The sequence below is a fragment of the Sturnus vulgaris genome, chromosome 25, assembly GCF_052056855.1.
Source record: "Sturnus vulgaris isolate bStuVul1 chromosome 25, bStuVul1.hap1, whole genome shotgun sequence".
In the NCBI taxonomy this organism is placed as follows: Eukaryota; Metazoa; Chordata; class Aves; order Passeriformes; family Sturnidae; genus Sturnus; species Sturnus vulgaris.
This window is the reverse complement of record NC_142267.1, coordinates 4,682,241-4,704,426: the sequence shown is the minus strand read 5'-3', so window position 1 is coordinate 4,704,426 and position 22,186 is coordinate 4,682,241. Positions and strand designations below refer to the sequence as shown.

Sequence of the window (22,186 nt, the reverse complement as noted above, 5' to 3'; positions counted from 1 at the left end):
CAGTCTCTGAATTATGCCTCATCTATGGGTTAATGTCCAAACTTGACACTGATCTACTCCTGAGATTTTTCCATAGTCTTTTATCTGTTGGTCTTTAATTTACTACAAATAGTAACAAATTTAGCTTTATAATATGTCAGCACACGTTTTAATCATGGGCTATAACCACTGAGTGCAGATGGGTAAGCATAGAACAGCAAGTGCTGAAATAATGTATTGTTTGTTTAATCATGACTCCCAGATTTTCTAAACTTTAAGAAATCACATGATCTAACTGTCTCCATGGAACTTCTGTACTTTATTTTAATTAATTTAATTAATTACAGATGTGCTATGTGTCCTGCATTGCTAAGGTAGAATGCTTGAAGACATTCTTATAGTCCCCAAAGCACAGCATTTTCAAGTAAAAATTTTTTTTAAAATCAAGTACAAAACAGAATGACAGTCAATGCCACCTACAGAATTATGGACACCAAAGTCTATCCTCAAGGAATTGTGCAGCCAGAGAGCGAGGAGTGACTAGCCCAGCTCCTGTTCATGTTCAGGTTTCCAGCACCAGATGGCTCTCCTGCTCTGCAGAACCCAAAAGGATATTCTGGGGTCACACAGCACTTTCTCTGCAATGTTTCCCAGTATCCCAGTACAGGCTTCCATTTACAGTGAGTTCTGTTGCCAGCTAATCAGCACCATGATCCAGAGGCAGGGAATGTTTTACATCTGTTACATCTGGCTTTCCCCTTGCATGTGCACCCATATCACAGAAAAAGAACAAGGAATGACAAGAGTTCAGGCCTGGATATTAAGCTTTTCACTGGAAAGTAATAAAAAAAGGAGTCCCTGGTGTAGAAGAAAATAGGGTTTTGGCCTGGTCTATCCCCTGCTCTATCTCACAGGAGCAGAGACGAGGTCAAAAAATTATCAGAAGCTAGAGAGAGCATTTATTTGAAAGATTATTTAGGGAATGGTTTTCTCCGTCCTGGGCCTCAAGCTTGTGAATTGCTGAGACTAAGCTTACACAGCATTAAGTACTACTCTGAACCTGCAATGCCCAAAGGGAAAAAACATATCACTTCAGAAACCAACAAGTTTGTTTCTTCGACAGCTTCCAGCACACCCAGTCTTTGTGTGGAGCCCCTGGGGGTGCAGGGATGTCCAGGCCCTGTCAACGAGCCCAAACCAGTTCAAGACCTGCCAGCTGTTGGTGAATTGGCACCAAAAAGATTTAGAACACAGAAGAACAACAGGTGGTAAGAACTGCAGTACAAAGGATCTGTCACAGGTGTCAAGAGCCTGCTCAGATCCCCAGAGGGGCCAAATCTGATAGGTTTACTTAGACCACACCTCACCCATTGGGATAGCAGAGTTTAGCACAGGCCAGTTAATTACTTTCACTATTAAACGCTGAAGAAGGGAGATCCAATTGTATTTTGTGCAACAGCATTTCCCAATGCTCCTGTCTGAGCTGTAAGAAAGCTGAACCCTCTGTGCACCTTTGTCCTGATGGGTTTGAATTCACCACTGCCATTTCTCAAGAGTCTCCCAATCCCCAGGCAATGCTCCTTTCAGCAAAATCCCTTATCAAGATGGGCATCAAATGCCATTATCCAGAACGATAAACAAAAAGGAATCTGATTTTACATTTAGCATGTAAATAACCTTCTGGCAAGGGAGGGAGAGGCACAGGGACATTGGGAAATGAAAATCCACAAAGAGTTGTTGGATAAAATGAAGAAAGGGTTTGGGCAGAGAGAGCAGAACATGGAATCAGCTGCTTCTCACAAAGTGTAACACCAGACTCAAAAATGCAGCTCCATCCTGCTTATTCTAAACAGTTTCTGAAGTCAGGTATCAAGCCTGAGCCATTTCCTATGCAGGTCATGGACTATACAAGCTAAAGCCCTGGGGATCTCTGTCTTTAGTTTCATTTTATTATACAACTCAAGGTCAGCTCATCATTATATTATTTTATTATTATTTAAGAAAAAAATTACACAATATGTTAGCTCCAGAGGAAGATCCTAAAGCTCACCACAGGAAAGAGTGGGCTGCTGGTGTCTAGTCAGTGCTACTAGCCCTGAAACCATTAAGTTCAAGTCTAGTTTACATCAGTTGGGATTGTATTTCTACCTGGAATGACATCTGTACATAATATCTTTCTGGAAGACAGAGACTGCAGCACTGCCAGGCTCAGCCAAGAGGCAGGTAAAAAACCAAGCAAAACCCAAGGAAACACAGCAGCTGGTGCAGGAGAAGAGCCATTGAGGAGGATGAGGCAAGAACAGCTCTCAGAGCAGGCTGCAGCTGCCTCTGGCTCCACTGGACTCAAAGACGCAATGGCAGCAGCATCCAAAATCTGCCATGACAGATGATGAAATATGTTTGTGACACTGAGCCTTGATTTCAGTGCAAGTCTGAAAAAGTAAGGCATGGAGGCACAACAAAGCAAGAATCTAAGGAGCTCAGAAGATGATTTCCAAGAAATGCTGCACAGGAACTCACAAATAATAAAGACTTGCTTGTTATCAAAAAGCAGAGAGACAGAACAAGTTTTTGTCTTCTTGTAAACTGACACTACAATGATCCATCAAGTCCTGGTTCTGCTGTGATGGGCACAGCCTTGTTCCTGCAGATGTGAAAACTGCTTATGCAAGCTTCTCCCACGACTAATTGTTACTGTCTAATTGTATGGTTGGGTTACCACATGTTTTCATCTTCCTATTGGCATTTTTGAAAGGTGGATTATGAGCTCTGACGAGAACAGCTAATCCTGTGCCTTTTCCTTAAGAAATCCAAAAGTCTGAAAAAGGGGGAGGACGCCACAGCTGGTTCCTTCTTGGGCTCCTACCAACCCAGCAGGATGGAAATTCTCCTGGCCATTTTTCTCACTCTTTTGGTTGGTGTTGTGGCAACGGCTTTCTATTATGAACACCCCAAAGCAGAAATTCCTCATGAAATCAGTGAGCGCCAAAAGCTTTATGTTTTTCATTACTTCATAAACTTCGGGTTTGGTCTGGTAAGTAAAACTTAATTAAAGCTTGAGTTTTTAATTCTGTTTCTGTTTGTTTGTTCTGTTTGTTTTTCTGTCTTAATGATAATTCTATTTCTGTTAGATAATGGTTTGGTGATGTTTTTTAAAATCAATATTTAAATAAATTGCAATATTTAAATAAATAAAATAAATAAATATACTCAGCTGTGCTGGGTATAATAGACTCCTCTGTTTGCTATACAGCACCCAAGGCAATATTTTTGAAAAATAAAATTGGGCAGACAGTGCAATTCCCATTTTTTTTCTGATGGCCTGTGTTTTAGCTTTTCATGCCTGCTGCCTCAAGGCAGTGCTGGAAGGCTTAGAAGGTAACTTGTCCTGTGGATGTGGAATTTCTGCTCTGTATAACACCGTGCTTGCTTACAGAGTGAGCAGCTAAATGATGTCTGTGATCTCAGCTCTCTCCTACAACCCTGTCACTCTCCTCCTGAGCCATCTGAAGAGAGCTGCCACATTCATCATCATTTGCCTTTCAATGTGCCTGAACAACTTTCTTCTTTGAGACACTACATGTAATATCTAAAGTGACTTTCTGTGTCATTGTTTTTGGCACATTTTTGATCTGTCCTCACTTTTCATCCTTGCTTTTTTCAAAACTAAAACATGGACATGCACTTGTCTTTCTGTTTCACCAGCCATCCTTTCCTGAATTAATTGTTGCCCCAGCCATTTAAAAAAACCCTTCTGTGATACTTACACTAAACTTCTTTTAGTTGTTTAAATTGTGAAAAAACACGTTCAGTCTCTTTGCTTGTGCATTACATTTCACTTCAATTCTATGTTCTAATGTTGGTAATTCTTCCTTTCTTTCCCTGTCCCATTGATTAGTAAGTTAAGTTTTGTTGGAGGTCAGTGACCTCCCAAGGTGACTCACCGTGTCTCTGTGCCACACCCACTGCTTTACAGCAACCCAATAAAACAGGATAGGAATTGAAGTCAATTGTCTTACAAGTATTATACAGTGTATAAACATCCATATTTTCTAAATACTGTGCGACTACTCTTTAATCATCAAAGTTTTATTTTTGTGTAATTCACTTGTTAAAAGTGAAACTGCAGAATTTAGAAATTTACTGGTGATTTATGTGATTTTTTAACTTCTGATCTTACAATTTTGTATCCTTTCTGCTGGCCAGTGAGAGGCCAAACACAAGCACTGTCACCCACTGCCTGAAAGGAGCAGAGAGATAAGGATAGTAATGAAGGGTTAAACCACAGTTTAAATGCAAGTAGAGTTCCATTCACGTAGCAACTTCTGCTATGGCTGTTGGGCAAATTACTTGTGCCAAATTCTTTCAAGGGCTGACAATCCACGAAGTCAAAACTGCAGGGAAAATTACAGTTTACAAGTATCTCCAATGTTCAGCTGGGGCAAAAGGCAACACCACTGTGGTTAGTAAGGTCTCCTAGGACTCCTTTTAGTATTTTCAAGACAAAGATGATCTCCATATTCCATACAGATATAGCTAATTGCACATTTAACCTTTACTGTTACAAAAGTATTAGTGTGAGGAAAGAAAGTCCCAGAGGGAAATTGATGAATAAATAAGGAAAGTTATTTTCCCACAGACATGGACCAGGAGTGCTATAGAAGGAATCAGTATGTGACTGTAACTTTGCCACAAGACAATCCTTCCTGTGTATGGGATCAGCTCTTCAGATGGCCTAGAATAGGATACCTACACCAGATTTAACAGGATCATGTTACTGAGCCACATGAGGTCTGTGAAATATGAGGTAAAAACCACAAGGGCAGGTTTTAAAGATCTATGCAGTGCAGATCTTTATATGTATAATTCTCCTTGAAATGCATATGCATGAATAATGGCAGCACAGCAAATTGAATTACTCATTAGAGAAGTCTGCTGTGGAAGTAGTGCAAAATTGAATCCAATAAAGTGGAAATAGAATGATACTGCCTCATATTTTTCATCTTGAGCAGGAATGACTAGAGCAGGCTACAATGAAACAGCTCAAATCCGTGCAGGTGCAATAGAGTAGATGAGCCTAGAGTGCCATAAGAACCTTAGCCCGAGTGTTTAAGTAAGAATCCATGAGCTGTGAGGAGATCAAGCCTGAGTCCAAAGCTATTCTTGGTCAGGAGGACAGCTGTGGTAGATGCTGTGGGGTTTTTTTCCCTCCAAATTCAAAAACAGTGTGAGTTTGGGAAACAAAAGTATTGCTTATGTTTCTTCATCCAAAGCTAAAGTTTAAATACTGTAACTACTCTCTCCTTATTTTGTTCAGGCACATGGCTACTGAAACACCTGACAAGGTGAAGTATTTGACACCTTTTATCTACTATTAATAGTTTGATTGTTTTCCTATTGAATTGATCATGGAGTTTAAAATTTTTAATTATCAATCTCCAGATTAAGTAGAAATTTGCTCTACTTTGTGTTTTCTTTTATCACCAGGCAAAACTTTTGGAAAAAGTAGGTATCATCTCAGAGGTCCATCTCCTCAGGGTTATAATGGAGACAATACCACCATTAAAGGATACACGTCTTCTTATCAAGGACTTAAGGTTTGAAAGAGTTAAAGTGAGAATTTACCAGCCAAAAACACCAAACACCAGCCCAAGAAGGGGAATCCTTTATTTTCACGGAGGAGTTGGCCGGTTTGGAAGCATCCGTAAGTAACAGAAACAATGTGTGCTGTAACCACGTGCAGCATCCAGAATGGGCCAGGGAAGGGGTGAGGTGACCACGGGGGCTCACCTGGTCCCACCTCTCTCCTCCAGCAGGGCCATCCCACAGCACAGGGCACAGGATTGTGTCCAGGCAGTTCTGGAATATCCCCAGTGAGGGAGACTCCACAACCACACACCACAGAGGTTCTGATCTGATATGGTATATCTTAAATTACAAGAGTTAGTAGGCTTAATATTGTAAATAAAAAATAATTTCAGGATAGCAGAATCAATTTACTTACATGCAATAGGCATAATCTTAAATTGCCTTTATATAGATTGTGCATCTAGAACAGTCTCTGAGCATTTTTGATACCTATTTTCTTCCTTCCTCTTCATGCTTATGAGAAAAGTAGAAAATCTCATTAGAATTTTATTTCTTATTTAAAACACTGATTTTTTTGTTCCTAAGTGTGTGCAAGCTTGTATATGTATTGTGCTGTGTGTCTTTATAGTGGAAAAACAAGGACAAAACATATTTTGGAATCTGAATGGGAAAGAGATGAGATGGTGCCTCCTGCACAAGAAAAATTCTTGTACTGGATTTAGCAGTTTGGTTTTTTTTTATAAACAACTTCTCCCCTTCAAAATCACTTTAAAAGTGGCAGCAATGGTGCTGTCTGTAACTTTTCAAAGAGGGGACCAAAACAATGCATTCATTGCTTTAAATTCTGGGTTTCTTACCAGCCAGAAGATTCTCACAGCTGTAAGGAAATGGTGAGCAGTGCCCAGATCAGACCATGGCACGTGCCACACGTGTTGTGTAGCATTGGCCAGGCAAGAGAGAGATAAGAATTTCAGAATATTTTCATTCCATTTATTTTTAAAGCAAGTTATGATTGCAGTGAACTCCTCTGTTTGCTAGGGGCCTACGAAAGGACGTGCCGCTATTTCTGCAGGAAGACCAATTCAGTGGTGGTGTGTGTTGGGTAAGTGGCCAGCCCAGACACCCTGGCCCTAGGTCTGCAAGCCTTTATTGCAGTCAAACTCCTTTTTACAAGACATTCAGTACCTATGCTTAATGATCCCATGCCTTTCACCCACACGAATTCCTCCCGGGAGGAATTAGTCAACTAATCCCCAACTGTTTATTTCCAAATGAAATCCATTACAGTAATTTTATCATTTGTAGCTACCATTAAGACATTGAGGATGTTTTTGTCTTCTAGAGCCATATCCAAACCACCTTAGGCCGAAAGCCTGAAGTGTTACTGTTTCTTTTGAAAGCACAGGTGCCCAGAACACATATCCACCCTCAAAAGAAATCCATACACTTGACTCTACTGTCTTAAATTCTTCAGTAAGTTGTATTTGCAGGCATGATGCATTTCCATGAAGAAATGGAAGTAGGAAATCCACATTTAACTTGTAGTCAGCCTGAGATGACCACTGAAAATATTTCTCTGATGACCTGTAATGCTTTTTAAAAAGAAGCAATGTCTAAAAGTTCAGGCAAAGAGTTGATTACAATTGCACTAATTGCTGTTTATATCCTAAAATACTTGAAGAACCAACAACTCATTGACTCTGTTTAAAGAATTCAGCTTCCAGGACACTGAAAAAGTTTCAGATTTTCATTATCCATTTTCTTCACTCATATTTTCTAACAATTAGTTGTTAAGTGTTCATTTTCTAACTGGAATTAATGATAACTGATTGACACACCTGCCTTGCCAGCTAATTCCAAAACAACTCTCATGTGCCCTCAGTCACTTACAAGATATGTAAAGAAGTATTTGCAAAGGTAGAAGAACAGTGTACTGACTCTCCCAAAAATGAACAGTAACTAATACAGTAAATACAGTAAATAATACATCAAAAGCATTAATTTGGATTAATTCTATTGCTACAATTATAATTGCAGAGTATTTTCCTCTCTTTTGAGAGAAATAAATGGATGCCAAGATTCCATCGTGCCCATTCACTAGAAATGACTGTGCTAAAACACTTTCACTCCTCTTTAGGTATCGTTTAGCTCCTGAGCACCCATTTCCAGCCCAGTTTGAGGATTGTCTCACTGCTGCCATCCACTTCCTGAGGACTGCACAAGAGCATGGAGTCGACCCTTCCCGTGTTGTCATCTGTGGAGACAGCAGTGGAGGGACACTCACTGCTGCTGTTGCTCAAGCACTGGTGAACAGAAGAGATCTCCCAAAGCTGAGAGCACAAGTCCTAATATATCCTTTTCTGCAGTGTATGGACTTAAATTTGCCTTCTTACCAGCAGAATGAGAGAGTCCCCATTTTGCTAAAGGAACGAACCCTTGTTCTTGGCTTGAAGTATGTTAATCTGGACTTGGGCCTCGTCAAAGATGTATTTAAAGGCTGCCATGTTTCAGAAGATCAGAGACTGAAATATCAGAAATGGGTGAGTCCTGACCACATCCCTCATGAGTTTAAAACAAGAGGTTACAAACCAAGTCCAACATACCTACCCTCAGAAGAAGTCTGTGAAGTGGCCAAGCCTGTGTTTGACCCTGTTTTTTCACCCCTGTTGGCTGAAGACAGTGTTATTGCCCAGCTCCCTGAGACTTTCCTTTTGACCTGTGAATTTGATGTGCTTCGAGATGATGGACTGCTGTACAAGAAACGATTAGAGGAGCATGGTATCAAAGTGACCTGGTGCCATCTGCAGGAGGGCTTCCATGGAACAGTGTTCCTGGCGCTTTTTGGTCGGCTGGTAGGATTCCGCTCGGGAGCCAAAGGCCTGGAAAAGATAACAAATTTTCTAAGACTGATGTAAATTTATGTTTCTTGGGGTTTGTTTTTTCTTTTTTCCTTCCCTGATTCCTATCTCTTTTTTGCTTACAAACTTATTTTTTAAAATCCTCAATTTTCCTTTCCTTAAATCATCACCTTAAACTTCTGCATTGCATGTGTCTTCTTTTTACCCACCAAGTTGCATGATGGCCTTTGCTTAATTTTCTCTCAGGAGAGGCAAAATCAGGTGAATTCACATTTCTTTCCTATACCAGCTCTTCAGTTTTCTCTTGTAGCCATTAGAGATCTTATCCTTATAGCATTGAGTTTGCAATGTGGCCTGGCTGAGTAAACTTTGGTACTATTAGAACCCAAACCACGTTTGAAAACAACCTGGGGCAGGTAACAGGGTATGAATCTACAGGATGGGTGTATAAAGAGTATGGTCAAAGACTTAGGAAAGGCTGTGTCTGGTGAGAGCTGAATTTGAGACAAGCTTAAAGAGAACCGAAAGTAGCAGGAAAAATGTGAACAGAAATGAAAGAAGGGGAAGAGAGGGAAAGGGCAGGCCTGGAACTACAGATGTTATAAAAAGCATTGGTTAAAGAAAACAACATCTATTATAAAAATCATGCATATACATTCTATATATAGATAATAGATATAGGAGAATATAAAATAATATCAGTTCCTTTACAAAGTGTAGGCCTCCACTGCCTGATGCAGGAAGGACTCTCCCTTTGAAGGACAATGTCAAGTGCCATTGGAGAGAAAAAAGAATGATTGAGAAAATTTAAAAAAATAATCAAAGTTCAGGTCAATCTTAAACTGTTTACAACAAGAGATGAATGATCAAGGAAACCAATACAAAATAAAATGGCATAACAAAAGTGTAAAGCTATTTTCTCAGAAATGAACTCAAGTATTGCCAGAAATGTCAGTAAATATTTGAATTACACCATTCAGACGTGAATGTATAACGTAGAACAGTGTAATTGTTTTGGGTTTTGTTATAATCTTGTATCCTGAATTAAAATAACTTACCATGCCACTAGACTCTATTGTCTTAAATTCTTCAGTGAGTTCTACTTGGAGGCAGGATGCATTTCTATGAAGAAACAAAAACAGGGCGAGGATGCAATTTTACTGTCAGTCAAAACTTCTGACTGTCTTTGCTTAAATTAACACCTGGAACACTACCCACACTAAAATTACCACCATTCTTGTCAAGGAAATTTCTAGCTGTATAATTTTCAAACAATATTCTCTGTATCTGATATTACTTAGGTGTTTTCTGCCCCCCACTGGCTCATTTAAATTATAACCAAAAGCAAGGATGCTGCAGACAGTTATATAAGACAAATGATCCAACAGAAGACACCCTACAAGCAAGGGAAGGGCTTTTCTGCAGTGCTCTGCATGGCTATTTACATTCAGCATATGAGCAAAGAAATCCTGCCAGAACAAAATGAATTACATTTAGTTACATTCACATAGTAGTCAGAAAAAAGAGGAAAATTCTTAGGGATCTTCCATATGGCATCTCTGAATGAATGCAATGCAAATAAGTAAATATGCAAATAAGCAGAAAGCCCAGAAAATTTTCTCCAGTGTTTTCCTGATCTCTTGGCACTGTTGAATGCTGCCTGTTTTCCATGTGGGCAACCCATGCCATGAATGCTGAGGTGACAGCAGTGACAGTTTGTCCATAAAGTGGTAGAGCAGTGCATTCCTGCCACTCAAATCTACGAGTCAGACTAACACAAAGGCTGACAGCTGCCAAACCTCTCATGGGTATTTTACCCCAAAGACCAAGGATGAAGATACTACAGATTTATTTTATTTTAAACCCAGAGAGCTCCTGGGTTATTGATGAGTTTTTGCCTATGAAAAACTTAGGAAAATACGATGTTGACAAGAAAGTTTCCTTAGCTGGGGCAGTTCCTTCCCATCCTGACAAAAACAACTAGTTCCTTCCACAAGGGCAGGTGAGGTGCCTGAGGTGATAATTCCCTCCAGACTTTGCACCCCGAGTGAAGTGCTGCCCTCCAAACAGAAATAGGGTGTGGACAAGGCTGGTCCATCCCGAGGTGTTAACCCCAGAGGATCTGGGCAGGAGCCACATTTCTTTAACTGCTCTCTAGAGTTTGCCCAAGGGCACTTTAGCACAAATAAAAGGATCCAGGAGCAGATCAGAATACTGTCAAAGCTGAAAATTAGTGAGACGCTGGGAAGCTCAATGCAGCTGGGAGGGCTTGACACTCTTTGAGTTGCTCTTTGTGACAGGAAGAGGTTGAAGGAAATTAAGAAGGGAAAGCAAACTGCTCTGCATCATTCCATCACTAGATGTCAGCCCCAGCTGAGTCTGTAATAACCTGGAAAACCTCTCTGTGCTCTGGGCACACAATGTGAGTACCTGAAACACATCACCAAAGGTCAAACTGTGCTTTGATTTCAGTATTTTACTAAACCTGCTCTTATGCCTTCATAGCCTGAAGCTTTCTGTTTAATAACTGAGCACATTTTAAGCCATAACAACTTTAGATTACCTCTTCTAACCAATCAAGTTTGGAGTGGTGTATTACAGAAGTTTACAACTTCAATTATCCTTTGCTTTGCTGTCTTCACATCACCTCTTTATACCACACTAGTTACAACTCGCATACCATAATATTTTTTAAATAAACAGGCAATTAGAAAACATTCCAAATTTACTACCTCTATTATTTTAAAATGATGTCATTTTTTTTAAAGACTTAACACTATTGTCTGCCTGTGATGCCCATTCTCTGTACTGCTCAGGCAAAATCCTGCAAACTCTGGCTGTTTTTATTGCTGTCTTCCTTGTCTCATTTATTCACTGTGTTTGCTGATTCCTGTGAGTGCAGACACTGCTGAACTGAATATTCGGAGTGCCGAGACTCAGACAAACCTGGTCATGGCAAAATAAGGGCAGTTGAAGTTGTTATATTTATATTCAAGCAACTTCTGATTTAATGGGATTCATTTTGATGTAATGACCTGCCATGAAATCCCAAGTGGATGTTCCAGAGCAGCTTTTTGGAATCCATATGTATGGAGCAGAAGTCATTCAGTCTGAGAAACAGAACTGCACAGCAACAGAGACACAGATACCCAACAATCCATCCACATTTCCCAGTGCTACTCTACAAAACCTTCCAGTTGAATAAGCATTTCAAAAATGTTCTGAACTGCAAACACAAGATCTGAATTTCTATCACTGAATGCTAATACATAACATTTGTCTTTATTTTTTTAAAATAAACAGGACAGCTTTTTACTCCAGAATTTGTTAGTAGCTGTTCAGCCTAGGAGTCATTTGGAAGGGACAGAGTTCAAAGAAGAGAAGGAAGAAAGAAAAGGCTAAAAAGAAAGATTTATACCAGACTATGTGCAAAGTGGCTTTCTGTTGTAAGAGCAGAGCATACAGGAAGCAGCCACTTATTTGGGTGGGGAGATGGAGATAAGGAGAAGGGAGGACACTGAAAGACAGGTAGGAGGTAGCCTAAATGCAGAGGAAGATGAAGCAAATACACAGCACCTTTAGAAAGCAGAATGGTAGAGCATGGACTAAGCTGTAATTTCTTAAAGCTTCTTATTGTCACTGTGAAGGGCATATTAAATCCATCTCACACATCAGAAGACTCAGGCTTACAGGCATGAAGAGCTCTGAGATGCTTTCAGTCAGTTGTTTAAATGAAACAAAGAAATGTGAAGTATGGCACGTTCCTCCCATGCTCTACGTGGTAAAAACAGTCAAATTACTCGACAGATTCTAATTGTTCTGCTAAATTACCTAGAGAAAATAAGAATAATTTTAAAAAGTGAGGAAAATAATATTTACCAGAGTGTTTCATTTTGACATGAACATTAAAAAAATAAAGAACTATCAGAAGCTATTATTTCTGGGTTTAAATTTTCTTTTTAACACGTTATTTTTTTCCTGTTTTCTGTTTCCTGGCTATACCTGCTGGAATCAACACCTCAGACATCACAGCTGACTACTTTACCTTTAGTCACTCCTCAGAGGATTTCCTGTGTTACACAGAGCAGCTCTGCAATAGTCAGGTGACTCCAGGTTAACTGTGCTGCTAACAGCCTGCAATCACAAGTGAAATGTGCTGCAATGTTTTAGAGAAAGATTTTACAAGAAAACCAATAACTCAACACAGTCACAAAATTCATTAGGACCAACTCCCCTGACCCTCGTGCCTTGTGTAACGTTGGGTTTGTCAGCTTCTCTCTCTTCCACTAATAATGAAAGGGAAGTTGGTGAGTTTTACACATTCTCAGCCTTCAAAATTACGTGTGATTCCACAGTTACAGAAGCTTCAGAAAACCCACAAGACTGAACTTTGAGAAACCTGAAAGACCACATTTCTTTGAGTAGGTATCATTATCGTACTTCCCCTTCCCATCATTACTATAATTATTAGAAATATGCTGAAAAATCAAGAGGAGAATGAAGTTTAGAATGCATAAATGGAGGCTTGCTGATGAGAAAATGGGAAGAATTTACCCAACTATTGTCAATTCTGTAGTCATCAAGCACTACATTAACCAACATTAAACTCCAACAACACCAAGTTTAATGAATAAAGAGTCAATTTGTGAACTCTGAGTAGCTGTTTTATAATGATAAAGAACCACATGAGGCCCATAATTCTCATTACAATGTCAAACTCCAGACTGTGTTTATTTTCTCTGGTTTAGTGGAATCTCATCAACCTTTAGTTATTGCAAGGCTGTTCTCATCAACAGGTAAAGACTTTGTGGAAATTGGGGTTTGGGGAGTTTGCTGAAAAACAAAAATATGCTATAGGAAAACACATCAAACACCCACTATTTAAAGAACTACCTCTCTACTGCCAGATAGAGAAGAAGCCTTTTTGTTTGCAAAGATACAAGGTACTCATTTAATGCAGTGGATTCAGATGAAATAAAAGATTCTTTTGACAATTTAGCCCCTCAAAAACAACTGGGAAAAAAAACCTCACTGAAAACCTCACTGATTGTTCTGTAACAACTTGAGAATCTGACAGTGGCCATAGATATTCCTCCATCCTGTGGGTACAGGAATGGCTGGCCAGAATGGAAATAGCTGAAATATATGGAATATAAGGCACCAAGCATCATCATACAGTTGTCGATATAAGCATCCCCAGAAGGAGCAAGCAGCTCTCAGACCATGGGATTTGCTTGATTCTGGAAGAACATGGATGGACATTGTGTTAACGGGACAAGGAGGGCTGAGGTGCAAACAGCACAGAGGCAGAACATGCTCTAAGTCCACGTGCTGAGTATACTCTAAGAGTAACATAATAAGAGATTAAAACATTAGGATTTTAGTTTGAAACATTAATTCACCAACGTTTCTTTACCAGCCTTTAAAAAAAGCTGTAATGCAGAACTGAAAGGTTTTTGTTCAGATTGTCACAACTGTACAACAGATTCTGTAGACAACTGCCAGGGTGTAACAAAAAAACCAAATTAACAAAACCCCCACATTGTCTCTTTGTAAATTTATTTTTAAATAAAAAGACAGTAAAGAAATTCAGGTCCATCAAGGTTTCAAAACAGAAGTGTCGTGTAAGGTGTTTTGGTTTTGATTAAAGCTGATTAATTATTGACTCACTGAATAGGAGAAGAAGTCTTGTGTCAAAACGGTGTCAGCAAGAGCTCATAGAGCTAACAGCAGACAGACATGTGCTCTTGGTATAAGGCTTTCATAATCTCATCATACAAATAGCAGGTGTTTCATTGCCTTTGGTCACCTTTAAAAGTTTAATTTACTGCCACTGAAGTACTAAGTATGTTTAGGAATTTTTTATTCCTGATTAAAGGTTCTTTTGAAAGCACAGAAATTGCCTCTTCTGAGGATTCAAATACAATAAATCATCAAGAATGCTGAAATACAATTTTCAGAGCTGATATCCGTGTGGGAATTTATTTCAGGATATTCTGACCGATGGCACAGACATCAGAAATAAGCACTTAGTAAAACTGTACCGTTCTTACAGGAATATATGGCAAAACGAAGGCAAATCCCCACAGGCTGTGCTATAGTATCACACTACAGGGAAACGTTTCTAGAAGAAATAACCACAAGCACCCCTGGGCTGCCCCAGCTGTGCTGCAGAGCCCTGGGCAGAACAGCTGATAAGCTTAGGACAAGCTGAGCACTGGCCATGGGCACCTGGCTTTGGCTTCAATACTCCACAGTCTAACATTTTAACTACTTACACCCTAAATTCGTGCTCTGTGGAAGGGAAAGGCTCCAAATCAGCCAATCTCAGCACAGAAAAGGCTCTAATGATCTCCCTGTTTCACAAACCTTGGCACCAATTTACGACATGACTTCATCCCACACATCCTTACCTTCACAAGCCAATGTTGTGCAAATCAGCTGTCAGTGTTGCTTTGATTTAAATACTATGCTAATGAAACTAAAGAGTCATTCAGTTTTCAGACTGGAATTCCACTTTAAAAACCAAGACACAAAATGTTTGGGAGCTGTAAGTTTTAAATCATGTAGAAAACATAATTCTAGTAAGAAGAACACAAACCAGAAAAATTACTTCACCAAGAAACTGCCAACTGTTACCAACTCCTCACCAATACCCACGTACTCATAATGCCACTACACTGAACTGCAAACAAGTACAGTAAATATGAAACTCTGAGGGTTAATTGCTAAAAAGCTTTTACCAGAAACAAGAGTGGCTTCAATCTACAAACATACCCTCAAGTGTCTGGAGAGACCTTCGTGTACATTAAGGCTTGCACTGATTTTAAACACTCAGCAAATGTGCTCTTATTTAAACAAAAATTAAAGCATGAATGTGTCAGTGCATTCCCCTATGAAACAGACTTTATAAAAAAAAATTGGATTTGAGTATTTTTCTTCTCAGACAAGTGTACATATGCTTTGATGACAAATGCAAGTAGCCTCACATCGCTAAAATTTAACACTGCAATGGGAATGTCCATCCAAAATGAATCCACTACAAACCAAAAATACCATCTTCAAATCAGGATCCCTCTGAATAATAATTTCTCCTTGTCAATGAAGAGCTCATAGTATTAATCACTTCTATATAGTTTGAATCCCAACTTTTGTACAAAGGTACGAAGAAAGCGTACAAGGGTACAAAGAAAGCACACAAGTGTTGCCAATAATATCATTAGCAAAAGAAGGGTGGAGAAAATTGCATTACAATGCATTGCAACATTAATAAACATTTAATTTCTGCATATGAACTGAACACTCAGCCTCCTGTGAAGACACCTTAGATGCACTTGAAAACAAGACTTAACCCAGCATTGGTTTTAGAGCATTCACTCCCATTGAAGTGAAATGGCATCTGTTTATATTACTTTAGCAATTATAGGAATGTTTTTTATTTCTCCTGTTTTAATACCAGCATTGTTTTGGGGGGTGGTATTATATGATTTTTTCAACTCAGAATTGCCACCTGGAATTGAGCAACCTCTAAAGCTTCGTTTTTTCCACTCCTTGCTGATCACAACCATGGTCGCGGTAAGTTAAATTTTTTAACCTGGGAGTTTCACTTTTGCTTAGGTAGGATATTTGGGAGCTGGAGGAAAATGGCTTAAAGGGAAAGAAAAAAGAAAAAAGCAATTAACACTTCTGAAGCCTGTAAGCATTGATATATGAACCCAAACCATTAAATTAGCTATTAAATTAGCCCAAAATATTAACATTACTAATCTTAAAAGCTTCTTTAGACTTTTCAGTTAAACTGCAGCCACTTTATGCTGAGAAACCATTTCACATGAAAATCTCAAACAAATATCTAGATGTATCCTGCACATATTGAACTGCATGTACAAAGAATAATGCTGTCTGTTTAGGAACAAGCCAACATTACTCCTCTTCTTCCAAATTCTTTCTTTGCAACAGGGAAAGATTTTGGAGAAGCTGGGGATCTGCAATGATTTAACCATACTGCGAGTGGCGCTCGATGGGATACCACCATGGAGAGATTCCAAACTGCTTATCAAAGATCTCACAGTAGATGAGGTACCCTTGAGGATTTATCAGCCCAAAAGCCCACCCACTGGCAAAAGAAGAGGAATTCTGTATTTTCATGGAGGAGCTGGCACATTTGGGAGCATTAGTAAGAAATGGGCTAGTTTTATTTTTCAAGTCAAATTCAAACCTTTACATTTTTGCCTTCAGGCTTGTGTCCGTCAATGCCTGCCCAGTGTCTTTGCTCAGCACAAACTGGAAAGTATTTGTGGAATGTACAGTCTCCTGTTAAAGGGAGTCACATCTCTGCTTCCAGTGAGGGATGCTGCCCTACTGAGACTACCCCATCTCATATAAAACATACAATATGGGTCCAAGGAAGAATTTAAATACAATCTTAAAAAATCTATAAATAAATTCCCATTCATGCAAACAAGGAATCCAAATGAAGGAAAATTCAAATAATGAAGGAGCAATTTGGGGAAGCTTGATTCTTGTGGTGACATGGCACAGGATACTTGATTTCTTTTCCAGAAAGGGAGACAAGCCTTGTCTCAGCAGCTGGGAGTTCAGGTTCCTGAGTGCTCCAGATCTCCTTCTGAGCAGCCAAGGCTCTGAGTGCTTTCTCTGCAAGCCAAAGCCCCTAACATGGAAATCTGGACTTCATTCCAGGGGTCATGCAGTACAATTTGAGGGGTTTGAATCCTTTACTGTTTCAAAGGGTAGGTCTGCACTATACTGGGCAGACTTGAGTTTCCTGGCATCCTTCAGCCCCGTGGAGAAATCACAACATGACTCTCGTGCCATTCTGCACTGGGGATAACCCACCCTGCTGTACTCAGAGCACAGGAGTCTGGTTGGAGTGTCAGGCTCATGTCTAGAGCTAGTCTGGGAGGCAGTGAGGACTCTAGGGATGGCAGGCACGCTGTGATCTAAGTGACAGGTGAATTCCTCTCATTGGAAGAAAAAATCATGCCACAAGTTGCACAGTGAGTCCCTGTTCACATGGCATGGCTTGATGTAACAGTCACACCTGCACACAGAGAGTGGGACCTGACCTTTGGCTTCAATTCCTTTCAGTGGTTGATAACAGGAAAACAATCAACATGATGACAAGCTTTCAGAAGGCCTTTGGGAATCTCCAGCCTAGGAAGGCTGAAGTCTGTGACCAGCAAATTAGCAGATGCTACACTGAAGAGAACCAGCGGACAGATAATTATGACTTATTCCTCAAATTGGTGTCATATCCTAGAGTCATTGAATGGTTTGGGTGGAAGGGACGTTAAATCTCCTTCTCATTCCAAGTCCCCACCATGGGCAGGGACACCTTCCACCATTCCAGGTTGCTCCAAGCCCTGTCCTACCTGGCCTTGGACATTTCCAGGGATGGGGCTGCCTCAGCTGCTCTGAGCACCCTGTGCCAGGTCCTCACCACTCTCACAGGGAAGAATTTCTTCATAATATCTAATCTAAACCTACTCTTTATCAGTTTGATCAATTTAAGTTTTTTTAAGTCAGCAAATACATGAACAAAGGAGACTGAGTTGCTATAACCCACTTTGATTTCCAGAAGAGTCCCCTAAAGAGGCTACACACAAATGACACACGAGGGAAGGTCTTTCATTTGGATTACAGCTGATTTAAAGACAGAAAAAAGATGGGTTAGAGGAAGCTCCTGTGAGATTCCCATAAGGAGATCGGTACTGGGAGCAGTGCTAATCAATTTATTAAATGACAAAAAAGATGGTGCAAGGTGATGTGGTATTAAGTCCTCTGAGGGTCATAAATGATGGCTGAAAATCTGCAGAATGTCTTTATGACAGCAGAGGATCAGACAATTAAATGACAGGTGAAATGGCATGCAGAGAAGTTAAACGGATGAACAGAACATTCTGACCTTATAAATGAAGCAATGGACTCCAAGCAGGAGCACAAAGAAGATCTTGCAGGAGGGAGGTCTTGGTATTATGGTAGGAAGTAGCCTGAAAATGTTGACTTGGTGCACAAGAGCAGTCAAAAAGCAAACAAAATGCTAGCAACTATTAGTAGGAAAGGAAAGACAAAATAGGAAACTTTTTTATGCCTGTAATAAATCCATGGTGTATCTAAATATAGTATAGTGCTTATAGTTCTGTTTCCCACTCCTCAGAAAGGATAAAGCAGTACTGAAAAGACTTGGAGAGGCTGCCTAGGTGAGAAAAGTGCTTCTGTGCAGAGAATATGTGAACAAACTATGACTCTTCAGGCTGCAAAAGATGCATAAAGACAATTAAGTGACTACAAAATCATGAGAAGCAAGAGAAGTTAAATGGTGAAGGATTTATCCACCATTTCTTACAATACAGGAGTCAATGTGGAAGCAGTGAATGCCAGGTACGAAAGGTGCAACTGGAAATGGCTCCTCACACCTTTATAAGCAAGGAGAGAACTCTTCCTTGGTTAAGGTTGTAAGAAGTGGTTTGGGTAATTCACAGAAGAAATGCTAATCGAGGGCACTAGGTATAAAGACAGCTTGTTTCAAAGGAGTGCCCTGAGCCTCCAATTCCTGTATGCTCCTTATTCCTGCTTGTCCTCAGCTTACACTCTCCTTAGTTGTTGACCACCACATGAGATGTGTGACCACCCCAGACAGATTTCTGGGTTTCCCCACTGTCACCATCATTCCATGCTTGTGTGATGCCCTGAGAGCCACTGGCCAACAGAAAATGTGTTCATGTGTAAAGACCACACACATTCCATAGCACGAGCTCCTTATCAGTCTCCTGTTGCAGTGCCTTTCACACAGCATATATTCAGGGATCTATATTTTCATTTCAAAAGGATATCTGATTTTCAAATCGTCATTTCTGATAAACTTTCTCTCTAGGAGCCTTTGAAAGAGTATGCTGCTATATGGCCAAAAAATGCAACTCAGTTGTTGTGTCGGTTGGGTAAGTGCTATTTTGCCATAGAAGTATTTATGGGAATACAGCTCTCAGTTGAAACTCTTCTGAAAAATATGCTGAAAATATTTACTGTTTTAGATCACATCCCTATTTTTCATTTAAACCTTTCATTTAATTTAGAAATGTGCTTATAGGCAAAGTATTCTAAAATAGCTGTAGCATCATTAGTTTGACCTTCCAATCTACAGTAGCTAAACCCAAATATAATCTTTAAAATTAAGAAAAAAGTCTGCATAACTACCACAGCAACTGCAAACAATACAAATTGAATGTATATAACTCCACTGACAATAACCAGAGTCTCTGACATTTTCAGGTACCGTCTGGCTCCTGAACACCCCTACCCAGGGCAATATTTTGACTGTCTCTGTGCCACCTTATACTTCATGAGGAATTTGGAAGAGTATCACGTGGATCCTGGTCTCATCATCATTAGTGGTGACAGCTGTGGGGCTAATTTTGCCACAGTTATTTGCCAAATCCTGCTGAATGCCAGAGATCTGCCCAAAGTACGGGCTCAGGTCCTGCTTTACCCAGGACTCCAGGGGCTGGATTTCCACTTGCCCTCCTACCAGCAGAACGCTTTTGTCCCCGTGTTGACCCGCAAGATGATAATTTACTTCTGCTTTCGTTACCTGAACAGAAAACCCACAGTTTGGAAAGATGTTCTACAAAACTGCCATGTTCCTGAGAGTATGAGACACCAGTATAAAAAATGGGTAAGTGCTGACCTTATTCCTGATGAATTTAAGATTAGAGGCTACACACCACCAAAACCCACATCATATAAACCTGAAGTCCATGAAGCTGTCAAAGAAATTTTAGAAGTAACATTTTCCCCACTTTTAGCTGAAGATTCCATTATTTGCCAGCTCCCCGAGTCCTACATTGTGACCTGTGAGTTTGATGTGTTGAGGGATGATGGTCTCTTATACAAGAAGAGACTAGAGGACAATGGTGTTCAAGTGACCTGGTATCATTGCAAGAATGGCTTCCATGGAATTCTAGCCTTTTTTGGCTATGGGATTTTTTCCTTTTTATCTGCAAATGAGATAATGGACAGTGTTGTGAATTATATAAACAGTTTATAGAAGTATTTTTCAGATGAAAGATGCAAGTCATGCAGTATCTTTGATGAATTTATACTTGGCAAGGAATAAAACACTTTTGATTTATGGTTTGGATTTTGACTGCATTTGGTAGTTTCTGATTTCTGCTTCTGTAGTGACTTTCTAACAAATGTTAAAATTATTTGAAGTGCCAACATTCTAGACAATATTCCTGTAAAAACACACCAATAAGATCAACATGAAAAAGGCAAGGCACCGAGCACATCCTGTTTCACTAAAACTGCTGCAATTCCAGTATCTTTGCATGGCTGGCACACACTGACGGCAAGAGACAAGAATCTCCCTGAAGATTCTTCAACAGCCCAGAAGTGCTGAAGACAACTGAGGTCTGCTTTGGCCCTTGTGACAGACAGGAGGTATTGATGGTATCAGATGGAGAACTCAGCTTCTATGAAGTCTTACAGCAGACACCAAAATTGCAGCCATGAATTTAATTCCAGGGTTAGTCTGTACAAAGACTACACTGCTCCAGAAATAGGGAAGTTAAAAGGAAGGCTCCTCTCTGGAGCAGAAATCCTAAACTGGAACGAATGTGGGTTTGATTTTGTTTGGGATCTGAGAAATGATGTTTCATTTTGGGACTTCATTCTCAAACTGGAATTTCTGAACTTCAGTGCATGTGTGGATGTCAGAGAAGTGCAGAGGTGAGACTTTTCCATAACTCCTTTCAAGATTATCTGTTCTGCTGTTTTGAAAAAAGTTCTGAAAATCATAAAAAGAAGGCAGAGAAGCACAGTTGTATCTATATTATCACTGTAATGCTATGGTGATTCTGTGATGCTTTCAACAACAAAAAATAAAAACTAGCACTGCAAATATTTCTGTTATAAGAGTGAGAGTTACACTTGCTAAGCACATCCTGACTGATAAACCCAACTGAGCCCCCCCTGTGGTGAAAGGAACAACTCAGCACAGGCAGGCAGAGACCACGATCCTGCTACTTCTGCCTGGTCACATCTGTGCTGGGGTCAGCCATTAACCCACCAAACAACTGGGTATGACCACAGAGCTGTGAAAACACAACACCAACTGGAAGTCCACAAACACTGCTGGATGGATTTTTTTTTTCAAATCAAGGCTTTTGCTGATTTTTGAAATAAGATTTCCTTGTACTTCAGAGTATTTTATGATAACCATGTGCCCTATTAAAATATTTAACTTCTCACTAGAGAAACAATATGAAATTAATTTTTTACAAAGTTTTGTAACAAAAATGACATGGTACTTTCCCCCATCACTTCTAATTTGACTTTACAATAACAACAACAACAACCACCAAACCAAAAAAACCCAACCCCTCTACATTGCTACCTAATAAGGTTAGATTTTCACCTCTTTTCTTTCCCCATGAATTTGCAATTTAAATATTCTAGCATCCTAGGTGTTTGAAGAGTTGCAGACTTAGATTCACAATTCATTCATTTGCATCATTTAAAGTGCACCTCCTCTACATTAGCACAATCCTACTCCTCAGCAAGAACAAGATAAAGCAGTTCGATTTGGAACTCTTTAACCACTGGTTATCTTAAGTCATTCTCAGCTGTACCCGTTGCACTCAGAGTTACTGAAAGTTACCTGCAACGAGGTTACCTAATCATGAATCTAAAGTCAGCCTCATGTGGCTTTTTTCAAGCATGTTCTTCTCTTAGAAGAAAAC

The 22,186-nt window shown here is 39.8% G+C and overlaps 2 protein-coding genes and 1 long non-coding RNA gene across 3 annotated transcripts; 2 read left to right on the top strand and 1 right to left on the bottom strand.

Annotated features, from left to right (window-relative positions):
- The first annotated feature begins 2,822 nt into the window (after positions 1-2,822).
- LOC106856385 (arylacetamide deacetylase-like 4) lies at positions 2,823-9,069 on the top strand. The gene is made up of 4 exons (XM_014881668.2): positions 2,823-3,013; positions 5,467-5,683; positions 6,607-6,670; positions 7,706-9,069. The coding sequence occupies exons 1-4, from the start codon at positions 2,858-2,860 to the stop codon at positions 8,481-8,483; spliced, it is 1,215 nt and encodes a 404-aa protein (XP_014737154.2). The 5' UTR covers positions 2,823-2,857; the 3' UTR covers positions 8,484-9,069.
- Positions 5,460-12,379, bottom strand: LOC148221251 (uncharacterized). The gene is made up of 3 exons (XR_015808404.1): positions 12,117-12,379; positions 9,485-9,548; positions 5,460-8,447 (listed from the first exon to the last, which is right to left on the bottom strand). It is a non-coding gene; the product is annotated as an uncharacterized LOC148221251 (long non-coding RNA).
- Positions 12,380-15,818: 3,439 nt separating this feature from the next.
- Positions 15,819-20,490, top strand: LOC106856386 (arylacetamide deacetylase-like 4). The gene is made up of 4 exons (XM_014881670.2): positions 15,819-16,001; positions 16,386-16,602; positions 19,321-19,384; positions 19,716-20,490. Exons 1-4 carry the CDS (start codon positions 15,819-15,821, stop codon positions 20,488-20,490), a joined length of 1,239 nt encoding a protein of 412 aa, XP_014737156.2.
- The last annotated feature ends 1,696 nt before the right edge of the window (positions 20,491-22,186 follow it).